The 21,214-nt window shown below is 34.6% G+C and overlaps 3 protein-coding genes across 4 annotated transcripts in view; 2 read left to right on the top strand and 1 right to left on the bottom strand.

Annotated features, from left to right (window-relative positions):
• The window catches only part of LOC105963393 (bidirectional sugar transporter SWEET1), a 31,264-nt gene extending 29,489 nt beyond the window's left edge, over nucleotides 1-1,775 (bottom strand). Inside the window, exon 1 of the mRNA XM_088815809.1 lies at nucleotides 1,741-1,775. The gene's annotated coding sequence lies outside the window, so the exon portion shown is untranslated. The remainder of the gene's footprint in view (nucleotides 1-1,740) is intronic.
• Nucleotides 1,776-8,207: 6,432 nt separating this feature from the next.
• Nucleotides 8,208-10,628, top strand: LOC105950637 (peroxidase superfamily protein). Its single transcript, XM_012974004.2, has 4 exons — nucleotides 8,208-8,473; nucleotides 8,556-8,741; nucleotides 9,789-9,951; nucleotides 10,064-10,628. The coding sequence occupies exons 1-4, from the start codon at nucleotides 8,267-8,269 to the stop codon at nucleotides 10,570-10,572; spliced, it is 1,065 nt and encodes a 354-aa protein (XP_012829458.2). The 5' UTR covers nucleotides 8,208-8,266; the 3' UTR covers nucleotides 10,573-10,628.
• A 400-nt stretch (nucleotides 10,629-11,028) lies between these two features.
• Nucleotides 11,029-19,436, top strand: GTA2 (global transcription factor group A2). Of its 2 annotated transcripts, none has more exons than XM_012974104.2 (22): nucleotides 11,029-11,554; nucleotides 13,144-13,376; nucleotides 13,469-13,615; nucleotides 13,746-13,904; nucleotides 13,994-14,077; nucleotides 14,330-14,400; nucleotides 14,496-14,853; nucleotides 14,959-15,114; nucleotides 15,195-15,292; nucleotides 15,374-15,422; nucleotides 15,497-15,649; nucleotides 15,770-15,913; nucleotides 16,005-16,095; nucleotides 16,276-16,443; nucleotides 16,526-16,574; nucleotides 16,642-16,736; nucleotides 16,832-16,910; nucleotides 17,285-17,339; nucleotides 17,542-17,659; nucleotides 17,760-17,903; nucleotides 18,013-18,113; nucleotides 18,713-19,436. In XM_012974104.2, exons 1-22 carry the CDS (start codon nucleotides 11,221-11,223, stop codon nucleotides 18,956-18,958), a joined length of 3,132 nt encoding a protein of 1,043 aa, XP_012829558.1. In that variant the 5' UTR covers nucleotides 11,029-11,220; the 3' UTR covers nucleotides 18,959-19,436. The 2 variants fall into 2 exon arrangements, with proteins under 2 accessions (XP_012829558.1, XP_088671933.1); XM_088815807.1 differs by having other exon boundaries at nucleotides 11,033-11,554; nucleotides 16,835-16,910.
• The last annotated feature ends 1,778 nt before the right edge of the window (nucleotides 19,437-21,214 follow it).

Here is a 21,214-nt window from a genome sequence, read left to right as displayed (position 1 = left end):
AAAGTGCAAATTTAGACAGGATGACCTGTTTAAGTAGGAAAATCGGATGTCATAGTTTAAATAAAAATATAATTAGGATTATAATAATTGGAAAAAAAAACCCCAACATAACCCGTAACTTCTGTAACCCTAATTATAAGCGTGATTTATTAAGAATTGTGACTTAAGAGTGCCGAATGTCAAAAAATTAGTGTAATCCGGTTTATATTAAATATCGGCTGAACCGCTCAAAATTTAATCTCTAATTAAAAACCAAATCTTGTTTGTTGCTTGTAATCTCAATCCTTATATTATTTTATTTGAAAGACGGCCCGTATGGCCCACGGACTCTGCCCACTCGGCCCATTTGTTTCATGGCCGATGGCCCGGCCCATGTAGGAAAACCATGTCAAGCCCGACCCCTCAGCCCATTTTACCCTATTTTGACGGTTCCGAGGGGCCTCAGGCAAACATCTTTTTTTATAGTAATCATATAATTACACAGAATGAGTTTATAAATTATATATTTATTTTAAAGTTATTATATAAGTAAGATATATATTTATTAAAGTAATTTTGATCATTTACTAGAAGAAAATAAAAAAAAAACTCATAAAAGTAGAAACTTAATAAGAAAAGTTTAAAGTGGAAACTCATACTTATTAAAGTTGAAAGTTGCAAAATAAGTGGAAAATTACTGAAGATAAAATTACATAAGAAAATACAAGGAATTTTTTTTCAAGCTGATGGAAGAGCTACATGCTGTTAGTCACAGCTTTTTGAAGCAAAAAAAGAAAGAATAAATAAAAAAAAAAAAAAAAAAAAAAAAAAAAAAAAAAAAAAAGAGAGAAAAAAATAAAAAACGGCTATAAAATTTGGGCCAAAGGGCCAGGCCTTGCGAGCGGCACCCGGCCCGGACCAGCCCACGGAGTAAAAGTGATGCATGGGTCGGGCTTCACTGGCCTGGGTTGCGGGCGGGCCGTGGGCCGACAGGCGTGGACCGAATTTAATTCATCACTATATGCTGGCATTCCGAATCACTTTTTTTAAAATAAAATAAAGTTAAATATCGATAAATTAACTGAAATGTTAAATCCTACACTAAAATTATCAAATCCCACACACAAATAAAAAACTTTATCTCTCTAAAATCCTCCAGAACCCTCTTCCTTTCCTCTTCTTTTCCCACACTTGTCTCCTTATTGTTTGCATAATCACACTCCAAATCATGAAATAAGTAGTTAAATATTGCAATTTGTGTTGAAGTATTTACTTTGCAGTAGTACTTTTTTGCTTGTGGGGACTTACGGTTTGCAGGGATGGAATGCGTTCATCCATCAAATTTTGTAAGATGGAAAAATTGTAAATTAAAACCTTATATCTAAATCTAAAGACTTCTATTCATCAAGCTTTAGAGCAGACTGAATATTTTTTAACCCATGTAGAAACAACCACATATTCCAAATCACCCAAAAATCAAATCAAGTTCAATCCGACGAACGAGCAAAAAAATCTTTAAATCGCGCCAAAAAAGAATGCGGATGGAGATAGAAAAATTTACAAAATTCGATTAATTTAGAGAAACATTAAATTAGCGAATCAACAATTTAATAATTTATTAATATCAAAGTTCTAACGTATATATAGAAAATAAATCGTGTACTCGATTGATATGTCCAATTAGTCCTTAGAAGGCCGAAAATTTAGGAATTAAAAACTCAAGGATTGGCCCAATTTGGCTTTGAAAAGCCCAAAGCCCAATTCTCTCTCTCTCTCTCTCTCTCTCTCTCTCTCTCTCTCTCTCCTTCCCTCCGTCATTTTCTCTCTCCTCTCCAGCTAGGGCTTTTTCTCTCTGTAGAAGTTACAGTGAACCTCTAGAAGAAGCAGCTTAATTTTCAATGGTGATGCCACTGGGGAGGGACGATTACGAGGAAGACGAGCTGGATCAGGACGAAGAAGACGAGTGCTACGCCGTTGATGAAGAGACGGTGGTGGATAGCGACGGATAAGAGGAGGAGGACGACGGAGATGGCGGTTAGGGTTTCGTTTATTCTTTCTCTCCGCCGGTAATTTAAGTATTATTCAATTGAATTTTTAGTAAAGTTGCACCTACTGTTAGTCTGTTACTGTCAATTGGAAAAAACTGGAAGGCAAAATGCATGATTTTTGTAATTGTCATAACAAATTCAACGCTGATTAATGATTTTTTTAATTGTCATAACAAATTTAACGTTGATTAATGATTTTTATTTGTTATTCAACATGATAGTGGAAATTATGAGGAGCTTCACATTGGGATTTACACTCTTACTAGGTGAATTTTCTGAATCAAAATATTTGGGGCTTAAATCGAAAAGGAAATTTGAATTTAAATGGCAGAAGAAACCATTAATAACAGCTTAAAAATGCAGAGAAGTTGTTGGTTCAATTGACTGAAAAGGAAATGTGTGGCGGATTAAATGCTTGATATTTCGATTTTCAAAACATGGGAAGGTTGAAAAATGCTCGTTGTCGTAAATGTTGGTGTGTGTTTGGGTTGAGTCTTGCAATTTGGAGCATTATCCATGCTGGTGATCTTTTCCTATGTTGATTATTGATGATGCTAAAAATAGATCACCTTAAGTAGTTGAGATCGAAGGAGCTGGGAGAGCAAAGTGGATCACTGCTCACGTGCTAGATGGCCCTGAGATACCTGCGAACAAAGAATACGTGAACTAGGCCGGGGGTTGATCCGGCGGAAACCCCTCCGACGCTCAAGTCAGACGTGAAGATAATAGAAATAGTCCAGAGAATACGTATTGTAGTATTGCTCAGTTAATAGGACGTACCTTACATCAATGAATTATGTCGTTATTTATACCTCAAATGAGATTGTTGGGCCCAAACCTTATTTGACAGTGATTGGGCCTCGGTGATAGTGGTCTTCAATATTGGGTTCTTGGCTCAATAGGTAAATAAATTGTAGGCCTATTGGGCTGACCCAATTAGGCATATCAATTATAATTTATTAGAGTTAAGAATTGAGCAAAAGTTAGACTTTGATATTTTCGTTAGTTAAATTTTGTTTATGCGAGTTCAGATTTAATAAACTTGATGTCACAGTGTTATCAACACATGTCCTATTCGTATTGTGTTATGTATTTTTGGATCATCATAATCTCTTACTAGGTAATTGACATGATTGCAAATGCTTTATTCATGTTCATTGTGTTTTTTTTTATGCTGAGTAGATGGTCTCACTTGTTCACAGTTGCTATTTTTTTTTTTTTTGAGTAAGTTCACAGTTGCTATTATCGTCTGTTAATCTGATGTTCTGGGATCTCGATATATAGCAGGCAATAGTCGTTGAACAGCAAGCTCTCTCTGCCGTCGATTAGGGTCTAAAATTATGGATGGTGAAATGTGCGGTATGATAGACGAAATTCTTTAAAGGGAGTTAGCAGTTTGCCGTATGCATAATTATATCGGTAAAGGGGTCTGAGTTACCAACTTGATCCGTCGTAGCATTTGATCATCTCAAAATGCATCGGCGAATTACTTTCTCTCTTAACCCTTTTTTCTTCTTCAACTTGTTCAAATTTTATATTTCATTTTTTTTTTCCACGTGTGAATTCTTGTAATAAAATTGATTATATGTGCAGGGAGGAACAAGCTTAAAGCTTTGAGTGTATATTAAACGTGTTGTGGGTGATGCTTTTCAGGTTAGCCCTAATAGATAGGAGCGGACCAAGATTATTGTTTTGATGTTAGGAGATATTAAACACAAGATAGTTAGTTAAGAAGTTGTTTTACGGAGGACCGATGTAAGAACATTTATCCATTATAGATGTTGTAAAGATTCTAGAGGCGCGTCTCTGTAGGCTGCGCTTCTCGAACTCCACTTTTAGTTTATGAATAAAATTGATCTTTTGGTTCGGTCCAATTTTGTGAACTTAATCCCGATGTTTTAAAAATCGGACCGGACATTGATCCGGACAAGTTATTGGGTCACGGTTGGGTTATTGGGTCACGGTTGGATCCTGTGTAACCGGTTTTTTCGTTTTTAATTATTTATATTTTCTTTCACACACATTAAATTATTACTCATTTCCGATTGAAATGTAAATCAAACCTACTTTTATTTTATACACACACGTCACAACAAATCATTTCAAATACTAAATAAATTATAATCTAAAAAAAATAAGTCTTACAATTTCAAATTTTCTATTTTGAATTAGATCTTCTTTCAAATGGGGCAGTAAAAAGAAAAGTGATTTTTCACTTGAGTTCCAATTATACGGTTCGACTGGTAAAACAGGACTGAGCTAGTCAACGGCGGTTTAATTGAGCCGTCTGTACTGTAAATCTGTAAAAGCTGATAGAATATATATATATATATATATATATATATATATATATATATATATATCTTTTGTCGAATAACACAAAATCAAGCAAATAGACATAATATAATTTCATGTAAAAATTATTTCAAATGAATAATTCACAAACCAGTATTTTAATCTTAATAATCAATGTTTTCTAAAAGCACTTTATTCGAACATTTTCTTCTAATGTTTGGGATACTTGTAAGTTGCAAGAATTCATTTAATGGACATGGGTTCAACTTCAAGTATGGAAAAAATCCATTTTAATTATGGGCAAATGGCAAAAAGGCCCATCACATGGGACTTAAATGTATTTTAGTCACAAAAAAAACAGTCTCTCAATTAAGCCCATCCCCATGTCTTTAATCTAAAATACCCTCAATAATATAATTCTTATCAATTCCACCCACTATGCTCTTACTTCCTTAATATTACACATTGACCCCGGATTTAAACAAATATATCACATTAACCCCCAAATTTTTTTTTTTCAGAAAATATTTTTTTTTTCTGAAATGTTTTTTTTTCCGGCCAGATTCCGACGTTGACCGCCGGTCTCCGGCGTTGACTTTTTTTTTTTTTTTTGAATTTTTTTTCTTAGAAAAAAAATATTTTAATTAATATTACTGTTTTAACTACTAAATTACTATCTCAGACAGTAATATTACTGCTTGGTACAGTAATATTATCAATATTATTTTTTCCGAACAGTAGTATTATGAATATTATTTTTCCGAACAGTAATATTATTAATATTATTGTTTAAGACAGTTAAATTACTGTTGAAGACAGTAATTTAGCATCTAAGGCAGTACTATTAATTAAAATATTTTTTTTAAGAAAAAAAATGAAAAAAGCCAATTAACAGTTAAAGTATTGTCTCCGACAGTTAAATAACTGTTGGAGACAGTAATTTAACAAACGAATACAGTAATATTAATTAAAAATATTTTTTTTAAGAATAAAAAAGTCAATTAACAGTTAAATCACTGTCTCCAACAGTTAAATAACTGTCGGAGACAGTAATTAAGCAACGAATACAGTAATATTAATTAATTTTTTTTTTTAAGAATAAAAAAGTCAATTAACAGTTAAATTACTGTCTCCGACAGTTAAATAACAGCTGGAGACAGTAATTTAGCAACGAATACAGTAATATTAATTAAAAAAAAATTGAAGAAAAAAAAAGAGTCAATTAACAGTTAAATTACTGTTTCCGACAGTTAAATAGCTGCCGGAGACAGTAATTTAGCAGCCAAGACAGTAAAATTAATTAAAATATTTTTTAAAGATAGGAAAAAAAAAAAAAGTCAACGCCGGAGACCGGCGGTCTCCAGCGGTCAACGCCGGAATCTGGCCGCAAAAAAAATATTTCAAAAATTATTTTCTGCAAAAAAAAAAAGTTTGGGGGTTAATGTGATATATTTGTTTAAATCCGGGGTCAATGTGTAATATTAAGGAAGTTAGAGCATAATTGGTGGAATTGATAAGAATTAGGGTTAAAATTGGAATCAAAATTGAAATTAGGGTTAAAATTGGTTAATTGATGAAATTGGGCTAAATTGGGGTGTAAATCATGAAATTGGAGTTGAATTGGGTTTCAATAAATTGGGGGTAATTTTTGTATATATGAAAAGATTTTCGTTATTTGCAAATAAGTTTGAATGAGGTGGATTTATTTGATGCACAAAAAAATTGGATGTCCCTCTTTTAATTAAGTGTCATTGTCATGGGCCTATTTACCATTACCCCTTAATTATTAATTATTAATTAAGTGGTACATCTGATTTCATTCTATTTCAAGATTTTGCGTCTAACAACCACCTTCCTTTCTTTGAGGGACGTACTCAATATTTATTACTTATGGTGAATTCATTCCATTTCAAGAGTTTGCGTATAGCAACCATCTTCCTTTGTTCTTTTGTTTATTCATTTATTTATTATTGTTATTATATTATTTAATAGAATTGCTTAGGAAATATAATGATCTATCACACGTGACATTAAAATCCAAGCTGATTACAATCATCGTGGGAATCTGAACCGCACAATAAATACATTGTAGACCTAAATTGAGAAAAAAACAGAATTATTAATTAGGGGAGACATTGATTTTCAATCATTTTTGCATGAACTCCAGATTTATTTTTGTAAATTTCACACGTACGTAGGGACGCCCACGCATGCATGGCAATTTGCACAAAAAAACATAATTAACTTTACACGTGTAAACTTATACTATTTTTTATTAAATTGAGCAATCTATATTGTAATTGAGAAATCTATACTGAAATTGAGCAATGAAAGAAATATTATTGGACTAGAATTAATTGTGGATCTTTTTTAGTTCATTTTTTTTTGGACCAAGCAGTTTCGGTTTGGCCTTCTTAGGCCCTTTAAAGTTTTAACAAGAAAAAAAAAAAAAAAAAATAATAAAAGGGGCAAATTACAACCATCCTGAGGTATGGTTAATTTACAAAAAAAACTTATTGTTTGGATAATTACATCTATCCCCAATTATGATTTTTTCTTACACATCCACCCTTATGGTGTCAAATTCAACATAATCATCTAGATTTAGTGGAATGTGCTCTAGTTTGTACTCGTTTTGTGAAAAATATAGTTTCTGATGCACCACAATCTGATATATACAAGCCAAAAAAACACATATTATGATCATCTTGCTTCAAAATGTGGAGTTCAAATGAGATAAAACGGGTACAAAAGTGATAATATCCATACAATCTCGAAGATTCCACTAGATTTAAAACCACAAAGGTGTACGTGTAAGAAAATTTATAGTTAATGAGTAATTTTAATTACTAAACAGAAAAAGGATTTTCGTAATTTGGCCATACCGTAAGGTTGATTGTAATTCAACCCCAAATAATAATAAAACAAATACCGTAAGGTGGATTGTAATTCACCCCCAAATAATAATAAAACAAAAAAGGTGACAGGTGGGGTGGGAAAGGTACTGCACATGCATGCATGTGTAAAATTCACTGCACTACGTAGGATCGAAGTAATTCTTATTACCAAATAAGATATATAGATGATTATAGCAAATTTTTCTATATATAGTTCTTTTGTCGAATAACACAGAATCAAGCAAATAGACATATATATATGTATATATATATAATATGTTTTCATGTAACTATTATTTACAAGAAACGAATATTTCTCTAAATACCACTATTATCCTAATTATTGTTATTTTAAAGCAAATTATTCAAATATTTTTGGAAACTTTTGTATATATATAGTTCTTTTGTCCTATAACACAAAATCAAGCAAATGGACAAAATATAATTTCATGTAAAAAATATTTCTAGAAATTAATAATTCATAATTAAACCAGTATTTTAATCCTAATTAATGTTTTTTTAAAAGCAATTTATTCGAATATTTTCTTCTAATGCTTTGGATACTTGTAAGTTACAGTAAACTCATTAAATGAGCATGGGTTCAAGTATGGAAAACCCCATTTTAATTAATTATTAAGTGGTCCATCTGATTTCATTCTATTTCAATATTTTGGATACTTTCTTTCTTTTTCTATTTTTGAGGGCTTGCATGCATGCACGTACTTAACACTTATGGTGAATTCATTCTATTTCAATACTTTGGATACTTTCTTTCTTTTTCTATTTTTGAGGGAATGCATGCATGCACGTACTTAATCCTTATGGTGAATTCATTCTATTTTAAGGTTTTGCGTATGCGTATAACAGCCACCTTTTCCTTTTTTTCACGTATAAACTTACATTTTTTTTATTAAAAAAAGTGTAAAATAAACGCCAATTCATCAAATTAACAACTATATATAGATATGCATGTTATGTCTTATTCTTCCCTCACTGCTTCATCAAAGTTCATAACTTTAATTTCTTTCACCTAATTCCTCAAATTAAATGGATCCAAAAGCAATTTTTTTTGTCATAATTATTTTTCACCACCATTTTATTTCAGTAGGAAGCGAACTTCAAGTTGGCTTCTACTCCGACAAGTGTCCATTCGCGGAGGCGACCGTCGAGGCTGCTGTGGTGGACGCTGCGGTAGTCAACCCTAGGGTTGCCCCGATTCTGCTCCGCCTTCATTTCCACGACTGCTTCGTGGAGGTGTAATATAATTCCTATCTTACCTTTTTTTTTTTTTTTTTTTTAATTATTTGTATGTTTTAACCTTTTATTGTTTCTGTAGGGCTGTGATGGATCCATACTGATTACAACCGGCGTACAGGATGCTGAAATTAGTGCATCCGCACACCAAGGGGTAATGGGGTTCGACGTGATCGCGAAAGCGAAAGCGGCAATCGAAGCTCAGTGCCCGGGGGTCGTGTCGTGCGCTGATATCGTGGCGATTGCCGCTAGGGATGCCGTCGCCTTGGTACGTACACGAATCGTTTTAGTTTTGAAGTGTTTAATTTATTTATGTATAATTTTCTAGCAAAACTTAATCGGAAAATATCACTTGAAACAAATAATTCAAGTGAATACAACCCTAAAAAATAGCCTAAACTTGGTTTTTATATTTACTCAAGAAAATAAAATATATACATTTTATTACTCAATTAAATTTTATCGCTGCACAAAAATATATGTTGATGTAAATTGGGATACCAATAAGACCAATATATAGTATGTTATACTATATTGATACTAAATAAAATATTACTTTTATATTCACTAAGATATTTTTTAAGAAAATATGGATTATTTTACATTATAAGAAATTAGTATTTTTCATTAAATCTGTTACAGTTATAATTTTTAAGAAAAACTGGACCTTTTTATGGGCCTATTTCATATATCTAAAATATGTGAAACTAAACTGGCCTATTTCATATATTAAACTGGCCTAACTTGGTTTTTATAATTCAAGTGGATACAATCATACAACCGTAAAAAAATAGCCTAAATTTGGTTTTTATATTTACTCAAGAAAATAAAATATATTTGTTTTTTAACTCAATTAAATTTTATATCTGCTCAAAATTTTATATGATGTAAACTTGCATACCAAAAAGACTAATATATAGTATATTACACTATATTGATGCTAAATATAATATTATTACTTTTAAATTCACTAAGATATTTTTTAAGAAAATATGGATTATTTTACACTATAAGAAATTAGTATTTTTCATTAAATCTGCTACAATTATAATTTTTAAGAAAAACTGGACCTGTTTATGGGCCTATTTAATATATTAAACTGGCCTAACTTGTTACTCAAAGTCAGCCCAGCCCACTTAATTATGGGCCTATGTCATATATTAAAAATCGGCCGAACTTCTTACAGCCCAGTTTCAGTCCAAGTCCAACTTAACTCTAATAAAACGTCGCCCTTTGCTTAATCGATGTTTGTGTTTTAATTTATTTGTCTTTTGGCTGATTTTTTTGTTTTTCTCTTTTGGCAACACGTGTTAAGGCCGGAGGTCCGACTTATGAGGTCGAGACCGGTAGAAGAGACGGTAGGCTTTCCAGTGCAAATATGGCATGGCGCATGCCACAATTTCACGATTCCGTCCACACGCTTCGGTTAAAGTTCTTCGAGAAAGGACTCACCGAAGCCGATCTCGTCTTGCTAAGTGGTAAGTAGTCTTTTAATAATATATAATTTAAATAACATATTAGCTTAGTTTATTCGAGTCACTTTTCAATAAAATCTAAAATAACGGTTTTTTTTTTTTTTTTCTTCATCAGGGGGAGCACATACGATCGGTACTACAGCCTGTTTTTTCGTCAGAGACAGGCTGTACGCCTTCATGGGTACAAATACATCCGATCCAACAATTAGCCCCGCTCTGCTACCTTCACTAGAGCGCCAGTGCCCAAAGGACGGAAGTCCAATGGATCGACTACTTCTCGATCAAGTGACTGGAGAAAGATTCGACGTCCAGAGCTTGATCAACATTAAGAATGGGCTCTCCGTCCTGCCCTCAGATTCCATACTGTACGACAACAACATCACCAAATCCGTTGTCGATTTCTACAGTGTCGACAAATCCTCATTTGCAGAGGATTTTGCGGTGGCTATGATCAAAATGGGTAGAATCGACGTCAATACGGGAACCGAGGGAGAAATACGGCAAGTCTGCGAAACTGTGAATCCAAGTCAGATTTGCCCCCCATTCACTTCAACGGGCTCTAGGCTGATATCAGACCACCTTTTATTGGCCTTACTATTTTTAGTATTGTTTTGTTTTTATTAGTGTTTTTACTCTATCTGCAGAGTGCAGACTGCAGAGTAAGAAAAAACTTTTAGTTATGTTATGTAATAATTGTTGTATGGATTGAAAGTGCTTGTAGTATGCGGTATTGAAATAAATAATTTTAATCCATCGATTTTTATTAATTAAAGACTTGAAAAAACTATATTGTTCCTAGTGTTAATTTATGCAGTAAATTTGTCCCGACAATTTTAAAATAAGAAAATATTTATTACAAGAAAAAGTATATCAATTAAATGTGTAGTATAGTATTTATTGCATTTAGTTTTAATTTTTTTAATAAATTTACCCAATTGGACATCTCTCAGTGTGGCAGCGTTCAAAAGCCCATATTGATATTAGGCCCAAAATTCAAAGTCCAGAGCCCGAAGCCCAAAGCCCAAAGCCCAAAGCCCAAAGCCCAAATTCCTGCACCGCATTTCTTCTTTCTTCTATCTATCAAAAATGCTCGATTTCTGTCTCTTCTCCCCTTGGCTAATTTTGTTCTTTCAGTTAGGGCTTTTTCTCTCTCGCTCACAGATACACTGTCTTACACTCTGTGGAAGTTACAGTACGTCTCTCAACACACTACTGGAGCCTAATTTGCAGAATCTTCGATTCGGTCGGGAGGAAACCTAATTTTGAATCGCGATGCCGCGGCGGAGGGACGAATACGAGGACGACGAGCTGGAGCAGGACGAAGAGGAGGAGTACGACGCCGTTGATGAAGAGGATGAGGAGGCGGATGACTACGACGACGGCGGGAAGACGAAACGCAAGAGGGGTAGATCGGAATTTATAGATGATTATGCGGAGGAGGAGGACGAGGAGGAAGACGACGACGATGACGAGGATTACGGTGGAGGTGGAGCTGGTAGCCGTGGTGGTGGAGCCAAGCGGCACAGGAAGGCTGCTTCGGGGTTTTTCGATGAGGAGGCGCAGGTGGATACCGATGACGAAGAGGAGGACGAGGATGGGGATGACGGTTAGGGTTCTTTTCTCTGGGAATTTATTTTCTTCATCGTATACTTCGTCCATAATTGAATTTTGAGTAAATTTGCCCCTACTGTGACTGTCAATTGGAAAAAAATGGAAGATAAATAAGAGGAGAGACTTTAAATTGGGAAGAACCGGATATCAATGTTACGGTTGAGTGGTACCACTCCCATTCTTGTGATGGGAGGTTCCGGGTTTGATACCGGTTGTGCGGTGTTGTGACGCCATTTATTAGGTCAAGTTAAAAGAGGTTGTGAAAAGACCGATCTTTCTGCCTTCTATCATTTTTCATAACAAATTTAACACCGATCAATGATTTTTGTTTCTTATTTAATGTGATAGTGGAAATTATGAGGAGCTTCATGTAGGGATTTACACTCTTACTAGTTGAGCTTTCTGAATTTAAATATTTAGGGTTTAATCTGAAAGATTTTAGGGTGTGAAGTTGAGTTAAATGGCAGAAGAAACCTTTGCCTTTTGAGATGCGACGAGTTTATTTCCTTCGAATTGTCTTAAAATGAATAATTGCTTACATATCATGGTTGGTTGAAGCTGAGATGTTTGGACTGTAGAACGATTCTATTGTTCTTTTCTGTTGGTGATTTTACTTAATTTAGCAGCAAAGTGCGTAATGATTAAATTTGTGTATTCACTAATTTTTGGTAAGATTTATAGCCTCTTCAATTATTTTTCTTGCTGAAAGAGAAAATGACCTTGGTAGATTAGTTTTTAATGCTTCTCTTTATTTTTTTGTGACTTTTGAGATCTCCTTTTCACTTTTTACATGTTTGAATTGAATAATTGAAGCTTCACTTAACATATATTTGTGTTTAGAATGATAGGATTTTACATTTTTGTCTGGACATTTAAGATTGGATACCGTTTGGTGCAATACAAGAAGTTCAGCGACTCCTGTCAGAGGGAGAAAGAGAGAATAATAGACAGTTTGTTGGCGCAATTGACCGAAAAGGAAATGTGTTGCAGATTAAATGCTTGATATTTCAAACATGATGAATTTGATAATTGCTTTTGGGTGTGAATGTTGGTCTGTTTGGGTTTAGTCTTGTACTAGAGCATTATCCATGTCAGCGATATTTCCCTAGGTAGTTTATAAATTTCGGAGTTTGGAATTGCGTAAAAGTCAGACTCTAGATATTTTAGTTAGTTAGAATTTGTACAAATAAAGAACTGAATCATGTCGGTGGGTGTTCTCTGGATTATATTGGTACTTATGCTGAATGACTAGGCTTTCCTTGTAGTTTGAGTATGACTTATTAAGATGCTAGGCTTGGTAGCGTGTGAATTGGTTACCAAGTTTATGACTGTTCAGATTAAATAAACTCTTTCCCAGTTCAGAGTTAATAAACATGATGTGATAGTGTTAGTAATATATGTCCTAGTCAGATTCTGTTATGTGTTTGGGTTTTTGTAATGTCTTACTCGGTATTTGAAATAACTGCAAATATTTCATTAATGTTCATTGTGTTTTTTAATTTCTTATGCTGAATAGATGGTTTCACTAGTTCAAATTTGCTATTATCCCCTGTTAGTCTGATGGTATGGGATCTCAATATATAGATTTTATTGATCCTGGGGCTGATATACCTGACGAGGATGATAGAAGAATTCATCGTCGTCCGTTGCTTTCTCGTGAGGATGAGCAAGAGGATGTTGAGGAGATTGAGAGAAGAATTCAGGAGAGGTACGCTAAGAGCCTTAATGTTGAGTATGATGAGGAGGCAACGGATGTTGAGCAGCAAGCTCTACTGCCTTCGATTAGGGATCCTAAATTATGGATGGTGAAATGTGCGGTATGATATAGGATATGCTTTAATGTAGTTTAATTAAATTAAAAAAAGTCAACAAATACAAATTAGTTTGATCCACTTTTTTCTCTACATAGATTGGCCGTGAAAGGGAGGTAGCAGTTTGTCTTCTGCAGAAGTGTATTGATAAGGGACCTGAGTTACAAATTAGATCTGTCGTAGCACTTGATCATCTCAAAAACTATATATACATAGAAGCAGATAAAGAGGCCCATGTGAGGGAGGTACGCAACAGTTAATTCTTTTTTCTAATCCTTTACTTCTTCAACTTCTTGATGATGTCATTATACATAATTCTATTTGTTGATTGACTGCTGTATAAATGCGAAATTCGTTGATAATGTTCTCCTACAGGCTATTAAGGGTTTGCGCAATATATATCCAAGCAAAATAATGCTTGTCCCAATCAAGGAGATGACTGATGTTCTCTCAGTTGAAAGCAAGGCAATCGATATTTCCAGGGATACCTGGGTTCGAATGAAAATTGGTACATATAAAGGGGATCTTGCAAAGGTATGTTTTTCCCCGGGTACTTCTTTCATTTCACCCTTATGTTATGTCAGTTCTTATGTCTGATTTTTTCTTTCTTTTGTAAATCCTAGGTTGTAGATGTTGACAATGTTCGGCTGAGGGCAACAGTGAAATTAATCCCGAGGATTGACTTGCAGGCCCTTGCTAACAAATTGGTTTGTATTTGTAATATGTTTTAATAAGCATTTTTAATCTTGACCATCCTGAGCACGAATTGTGTTTTTTCTCTATTCTATTCGTATATGTAATTATTAAAATCCCATTGTTAGAAATGTTATTCTGAAATGAGATTGCATTTATTGAATTTATAAATTCTGTAATGAGAAATGCAGATGATACCAATTAGCTGATCATATGAGTTTTGCATATGACCTTTGTGGTGATAAACCTTGTTGGCTTTGTTTCAGGAAGGGAGGGAAGTTCCAAAGAAGAAGGCATATGTTCCACCTGCACGATTTATGAATATAGATGAAGCTAGGTATGATTGTTCTATTTTCTCTCTCTATCTATCTCTCCTACATTTTACTTTACTTAAGTCCCCATGTCGTATGATTTTTTTCATTCTTTTGTCAGGGAGCTAAATATTCGAGTAGAGCGTAGACGAGATCCAAGTTCTGGTGATTACTTCGAAAAAATTGAGGGGATGATGTTCAAGGATGGTTTCTTATATAAAAACGTGTCACTGAAATCGCTCAGAACTCTGAATGTGCAACCAACTTTTGATGAACTCGAGAAATTTAGGAAAACTGGTGAAAATGGCGATGGGGACACATCAAATTTGTCAACGCTCTTCGCAAACAGAAAGAAAGGTCATTTCATGAAAGGTGATCGGGTTATAGTTGTGAAGGGGGATCTTAGAAACTTGAAAGGGTTGGTGGAAAAAGTTGAGGAAGATACTGTGCATATTAAGCCAAATGAAAAAGGCCTTCCTGTGAGTAAAACGGAATTTGGCTTATCTATGCGATATCTCATATATTTTATGTTTGAATGGACATCCTGTTAAGAGAATAACCATATTTGATGTTCTAATTTTCAGAAAACTCTTGCTATCAATGACAAAGAGCTTTGCAAGTACTTTGAACCTGGGAATCATGTAAAGGTTGTATCTGGCGCTACAGAAGGTGCAACTGGTATGGTGGTTTCAGTTGAAGTTCACGTGGTGAACTTAGTTTCAGATACAACCAAGGAGCTTGTATGTAATCTTCTTAACTTCAGGTATTCATTTTTTTTTTGTAGAAGTGTTAATTCTGTTACTATTTTTTCTTTACACAGATCCGTGTCTTTGCGGACAATGTTGTGGAAAGCTCTGAAGTGACGTCAGGTGTTACTAGGATTGGTGATTATGAACTTCATGACCTTGTGTTACTCGAGTAAGTTTTTCCCTTTTATGTAGATCTCTTTTTTCCAATCTCACTTTTCATATTTTTAAATTGAATATGTTCATAATGCAGTGACAATAGTTTTGGTGTGATTATACGTGTCGAGAGTGAAGCTTTCCAGGTTAGAAAGATAAATAGAAGCCGGCAAAGATTATTGGTTTGTGATTCTGAAATTGCTTTATGGTGGCTACTCAGGTCCTTAAGGGTGTGCCGGAGAGGCCTGATGTTGCTCTTGTGAGGTTAAGAGAGATTAAATACAAGATCGATAAGAAGATTTTTGCAAAAGATCGCTACAAGAATACATTATCCGTAAAAGATGTTGTAAAGATTCTCGAGGGTCCGTGTAGGGTGCGGTTCTCAAACTCTATTTATAGCTCTGAATCTGTGATTCTTTTGTAGTGGTATGAATAAATGATCTACTGGTTCTGTTGATGTAATTTCTGACTCCATTATCTTTCATTATGTCAGGGGAAACAAGGTCCTGTTGAACATATTTTCAAAGGAATCCTATTTATTTATGATCGTCATCACCTTGAGCATGCTGGGTTTATTTGTGTTAAATCTGAGTGTTGTATGATGGTGGGTGGATCTCGCGCAAACGGTGATCGGAATGTATGGCTAAATTTTATTTTTTCAAGTTTTCATTCTTGGTTTTTTGAAGTGTTTACTTGGTTACATTGATCTAAATTGCTTTTTTCTGTAGGGTAACACAACGCCATCAAGATTTGCCCATCTCAGAACTCCACCTCGTCCTCAATCTCCCATGAGACCGCCAAGAGGCGGTCCTATGAATTGTAAGTAAATTCTGGATATAATTGAACTGCTTTTGCCTTTGTTTGTGTCAGTATCTGTATCCTCAGTGGTCCAAAGGTCCCAAATTGCTTCTCACTTAATTAGTTGGGTGATATTTTTGTTGTGATTATATATTATATTTTCTTGCATCTTTCGTTATATTTTTCACTTGGATTGGACAGTTGGAGGGAGGCACGGAGGTGGAAGAGGGGGAAGAGGTCATGATTCTTTAATTGGAGCTGCTGTTAAAATTCGTCTTGGCCATTATAAGGGATGCAAGGGACGCGTGGTAGATGTCAAAGGTACCACAGTCCGGGTTGAATTAGAATCACAAATGAAGGTGGTAGCAGGCAAGTTCTCTTTTATGTGGCCAAATGTTCTTTCTGATATTGCTTGTTCTCCACTTAATATTCTTCTTTCAACCTTGTTCAGTTGATCGCAGTTATATTTCGGATAATGCCAATGTTACTACGCCGTCTAGGTAGGCTTTAGCTAATTTGTTTTTTGCCTTTGGATTTTATTGTTTCTGATTTCATCTTTCTGACCAGGGAACCATCCAGATATGGTATGGGAAGTGAAACCCCTATGCATCCTTCTCGAACTCCAATGCATCCATTTATGACTCCCATGAGAGATTCTGGAGGTATGTTCTGGATACCCCGCATCAGTTTATCTCACTGCACTGTTTTGATATGGTCGTGATCATTTGATATCTTTTGACTTTCGACCTTTTCACAGTAGCTCCTTCTCTTGATGGTATGAGGACGCCTATGCGTGACCGTGCATGGAACCCTTATACGCCCATGAGTCCTGCAAGGTATGTTTTCGTATTGAAAATGCATATCTGTTAACATTTTTATATGTGAATTTGGATTTTTATCTGAGTTGATTGTGCACTTCAAAAAACAAGAACTATGATAATCATCATCCTTTTTCCCCCCTCCAAGTTTTTGCATCTGATTTAAGGAGTCAGCTCTTGTGATTAAATTGCTATGCTCATCTATAAATCTTTAAAGCTTTAGCCTTTAGTTAAATGTTACAGCTTGAGGGTGGTTCTTTGAACTCGACAAATACATCAAATTATTTAATATTTTAATTTTATAACTTTTATGATGTACGCATTTTTATTATAATTTGAACTGTCCATGCTGTTGATTTGATGTTTATTGAACTGCAATAATGAAATGCCAGGGATAATTGGGAAGATGGGAATCCTGGTTCTTGGGGAACTAGTCCACAATATCAGGTAACTTGTTTGAATTTTAGTTTAGGGTCTTCCTTTTATTGTGTGTTTATATACTCTCCTCCTACATGAAGTCTTGTAAAGCTATCCAGTCCTACTATTAATCAATGGTAGAATCCCTCAAAAACGTTTTTTTCAAGTTGGATTTTCTGAAGTCCGCTAGTTTTTTATTTGTGTAGTCTTCATAAATCACTTCTATTTTCAGCCCGGAAGTCCTTCTAGGAGAGCATATGAAGCTCCTACACCTGGTTCTGGTTGGACAAGTACTCCAAGTAGCAGTTACAACGATGCAGGCACGCCAAGGGATAGTAGTTCTGCCTATGGTAATTGGATTATACCCTCATTGTCTTACAATCTCATTGTATTACAATCATACAGTACTCTAGATATTAGATTTTTACATATAACACTTCATGTTTTCAGCAAATGCTCCAAGCCCATACTTGCCCTCTACTCCTGGTGGGCAGCCACCAATGACCCCAAGTTCGGCATATTTACCTGGTACACCTGGTGGGCAACCAATGACACCCGGAAGTGGTGGTTTAGATATGATGTCACCCGTAGGAGGTCTGTAATTCTACCTTCAATTTAGCACATTTCTTTTGGAACCTTTATCCAAAATTCTGTTAAGTTGATGACATGGTATTACGTTATAAAATTCGGAAATTGCTTGCAGGTGCTGACAATGAAGGCCCTTGGTTCCTGCCAGATATTTTGGTCAATGTTCGTAGGTCTGGTGAAGACAGTTCTAAGGGAGTGATAAGAGAAATTCTTCCGGTATCTTTTCTTTTGATCCTCTCAATGTTACAAATACTATTTGTTAAAATTGGGAATGGGGGCTGTGTTGTTTTATAAAATAATGAATGTTAATGACTTCACTTAGACATGATAATACCGCATCTAGTATGCACGTTTAGACAAAGTGTGCCATCCAGTTAGTCTGTCAACATGATACAAGTCATATGACCGTAGATGTTAATTATCTAATATTTACTGTGAGAGGAAGTAATCTGGGCCCAGTTAGACATGATAATACCCTATCTAGTATGCATGTCTGGTTCATTCCCTAACTGGTTGTCTTTGTTTAATGACTTAACCGTTATTGTTTAATGAATTAAAATTGCTCTGGATAACGTTTCATCGTAATATAGTAACTATTCATGGTTTTCTCAATAGAATAAAGGGTGTGTGTTCTCTTCAAGAGGCGATTATAGCGTGTTAGTTGGTAACATTAAGATAAATGTTCTTAGACTCAGTTGCCAGTAATCATGTTTATGAGCTGAATGCTAATTTTGATTTATGTCACAACCTAGCATATGGGAGGCTAACTTGTAAAAAATGATAGCTGCTAATGGTATCAGTTTATTGTTTTTCAGGATGGTTCGTGCAAGATAGCTCTCGGATCAAGTGGGAATGGTGAAATAATCACTTCACTTGCTAGCGAAATCGAGGTAGTGGCTCCAAGAAAGGCAGATAAGATTAAGATTATGGGTGGTCAGTATCGTGGGTCCACTGGTAAGCTTATTGGTATTGATGGCACCGATGGAATTGTGAAAGTCGATGATACACTTGATGTCAAAATCTTGGACATGGTTATATTGGCAAAACTAGTTCAAACCTGATGTTCGCTTAACTAAAGCCTACCCAGGATTTGCTGAGACCGCAAAAGCTTTGGCAGATATAACATATATGTTATTAATTTTGTACATCTCGCAAGTTTTTGGAGTATTTTTAATTGACGGGCAAATATTTGAGAAATGGCTTCCACTTTTGTTATGATTTGTGACCATGGGATACGTGGAAGGAGCCAGGAATTGAAGGCAAAGAAAGCTAAGTTTACAAGGCTTTAATTAGTTATTTTCTTTTTTGTTTCATTTACAAAACGGGGCTGTATATTTGATATGGTATTAAACTAGATGGGAACGAATAGTCTGCACAGTAATTAGTTTGTTGTTTCGTCTAAGTTGAAGTTTGAACTGTAAAAATCTGTGTAATTGTACATCTGATTGGTGTGTGCTTCTCATGATAATGATGGAATTGTTTCCATCTCAGATAACACGCTTTTCGATTCATCATATGATTTGCTGTGAGTTGGATCAATGTGTTGGTTGGCTTTTGCTATCCAACTTAGATTTATCTGGCCACAGGTTTCTGGTTGTGAAAACTGCACATATGATAGTACCTAGTTGACTCAGAGATTTATGTAGTTTTAACTTGGGTCAAATATTTATCCAAAATACTAATTTATTATGTTCACAATGACTAATTTTCAATTATAGCACATAATTATTTCAATGAATCATATCTTGCTTCTCGATATCTGCAATCATACCATACATAGATGATTAATCAATTAATATAGTAATGATGGTATGTATATATTCTTCAAAGAATCAATCAATCAAATGCCTTGATTCTCAATGAAATCTGCAAAATATTCAAGTTATAAATACATACTTAATAATCCGGGAATGGGAAGAAGGGGGGAATAAAAACTTGTTTATTTCATTGATTTATTTAACTAAAGTTAGGGATGGATACAAGTAAACAAAATATTTGAAAGTGAATACAATGAAACGAAATATCCTATCGATCCATCCATCAAATCACCACAAATATTCTATGATTTCCACCCTATAAATCCCCTAAACATAAACACATCACAAATCATCATCGGCAAAGACTTAAGAAAAAAAGAAAAAGAAAAAGAAAAATGATGATGATGATGACGCGCAACATTTCTTATCCTTGTGTTTGCGGCAACACTTGTGAATTCCCAATGCCACCGAGTTCGTATAGCCAACTTTCTTCCCGAACTACCCCGTGGAACCGTTACATCGTGCCTGGTTAATGATACGGATCCAGGGCTTACGACAATTGCTCCTAACAAGGAGTATGTCTACTCATTTTGTGGTGATAAAACCATTTCATTTTGCCGTTTATATTGGGGCGAGTTCAAGGGGCTTACTGCACATGTCTTTGACGAATTCAGTGAAACTTGTCGCGGCGCTACGTGCTATTTTGCTCTTAAACCCGATGGAGCTTATTACTCTGATTCCTACCCTCCCAAGGCTCTCGTCAAGAAATATGAATGGCATAATATATAAAATTAATTAAACAACTATTGTAATAACACTATTTCAATTTTAATAAAATGCAATTACTTTTTTTCCATTTTTATTTTATATGTCTAACTTAGAATTTCAATGATCAAAGTACTGATACTCAACAATTATGAACTCTTCTTACACGTTCACTCTTGAGGTAAAGTCAAACTACAAAACCCCCTTTTATGTTTTGGTAATTACAAACTTGAGAATTATTCATATAATCTAGAAAATTACATTTAATTTGACACCATAAAGGTACACGTGTAAAAAGATTCATTGTTGATGACCAAATAAGTATTGATCATTGAAACAAATCACTGAACACAACATATAACTCAATTCAATAACTTGTTAATTTTACGAGACACAGTATATGAAATAAAACGTTAACTATTGGATCAAGAGATACGATGATGGACCTCCAATGAGTGGGATTCGAATGTTTGGAAGAAAACACGTGTCCTGTTTGGATTCACCGAATTCTCGACCAAAGATTGACAGGTGGCGAGTGCGACTTTTGAAGGTGGTGACAATGATACAAGTAATATGACCGTAAATGTTAATTATGCTAGCCAACTTGCCTTTTCAATACAAAACTAGTAACTCACCCGTGCGATGCACGAGGATCAATTCTAAGTACAATTTTTTAATGACTAAAATATGCCCATGGGATAAATCAAACACCTTTTAAAATAAAAAAAGGATGTTAATGAGATGGATAACAGTAATATAAAAAATGAAAAATATGTTTTAGATAAAATAATCGAA

This window comes from Erythranthe guttata, chromosome 3 (assembly GCF_056151865.1).
Source record: "Erythranthe guttata isolate IM_541 chromosome 3, IM_541, whole genome shotgun sequence".
NCBI classification, from domain to species: domain Eukaryota; kingdom Viridiplantae; phylum Streptophyta; class Magnoliopsida; order Lamiales; family Phrymaceae; genus Erythranthe; species Erythranthe guttata.
Note: the sequence above shows the minus strand (reverse complement) of the source record. Positions and strands in the feature narration are given on the sequence as shown.

Excerpts from the sequence above, each read along its gene's own strand:
- LOC105950637 (XM_012974004.2), top strand. The coding sequence starts at position 8,267 with ATGGATCCAAAAGCAATTTTTTTTGTCATAATTATTTTTCACCACCAT. Across the intron at positions 8,474-8,555 it reads TCCACGACTGCTTCGTGGAG|GGCTGTGATGGATCCATACT; the intron begins GTGTAATATAAT and ends TTGTTTCTGTAG. Across the intron at positions 8,742-9,788 it reads CTAGGGATGCCGTCGCCTTG|GCCGGAGGTCCGACTTATGA; the intron begins GTACGTACACGA and ends ACACGTGTTAAG.
- GTA2 (XM_012974104.2), top strand. The coding sequence starts at position 11,221 with ATGCCGCGGCGGAGGGACGAATACGAGGACGACGAGCTGGAGCAGGAC. Across the intron at positions 13,905-13,993 it reads ATAAAGGGGATCTTGCAAAG|GTTGTAGATGTTGACAATGT; the intron begins GTATGTTTTTCC and ends TGTAAATCCTAG. Across the intron at positions 15,914-16,004 it reads GCGCAAACGGTGATCGGAAT|GGTAACACAACGCCATCAAG; the intron begins GTATGGCTAAAT and ends TTTTTTCTGTAG.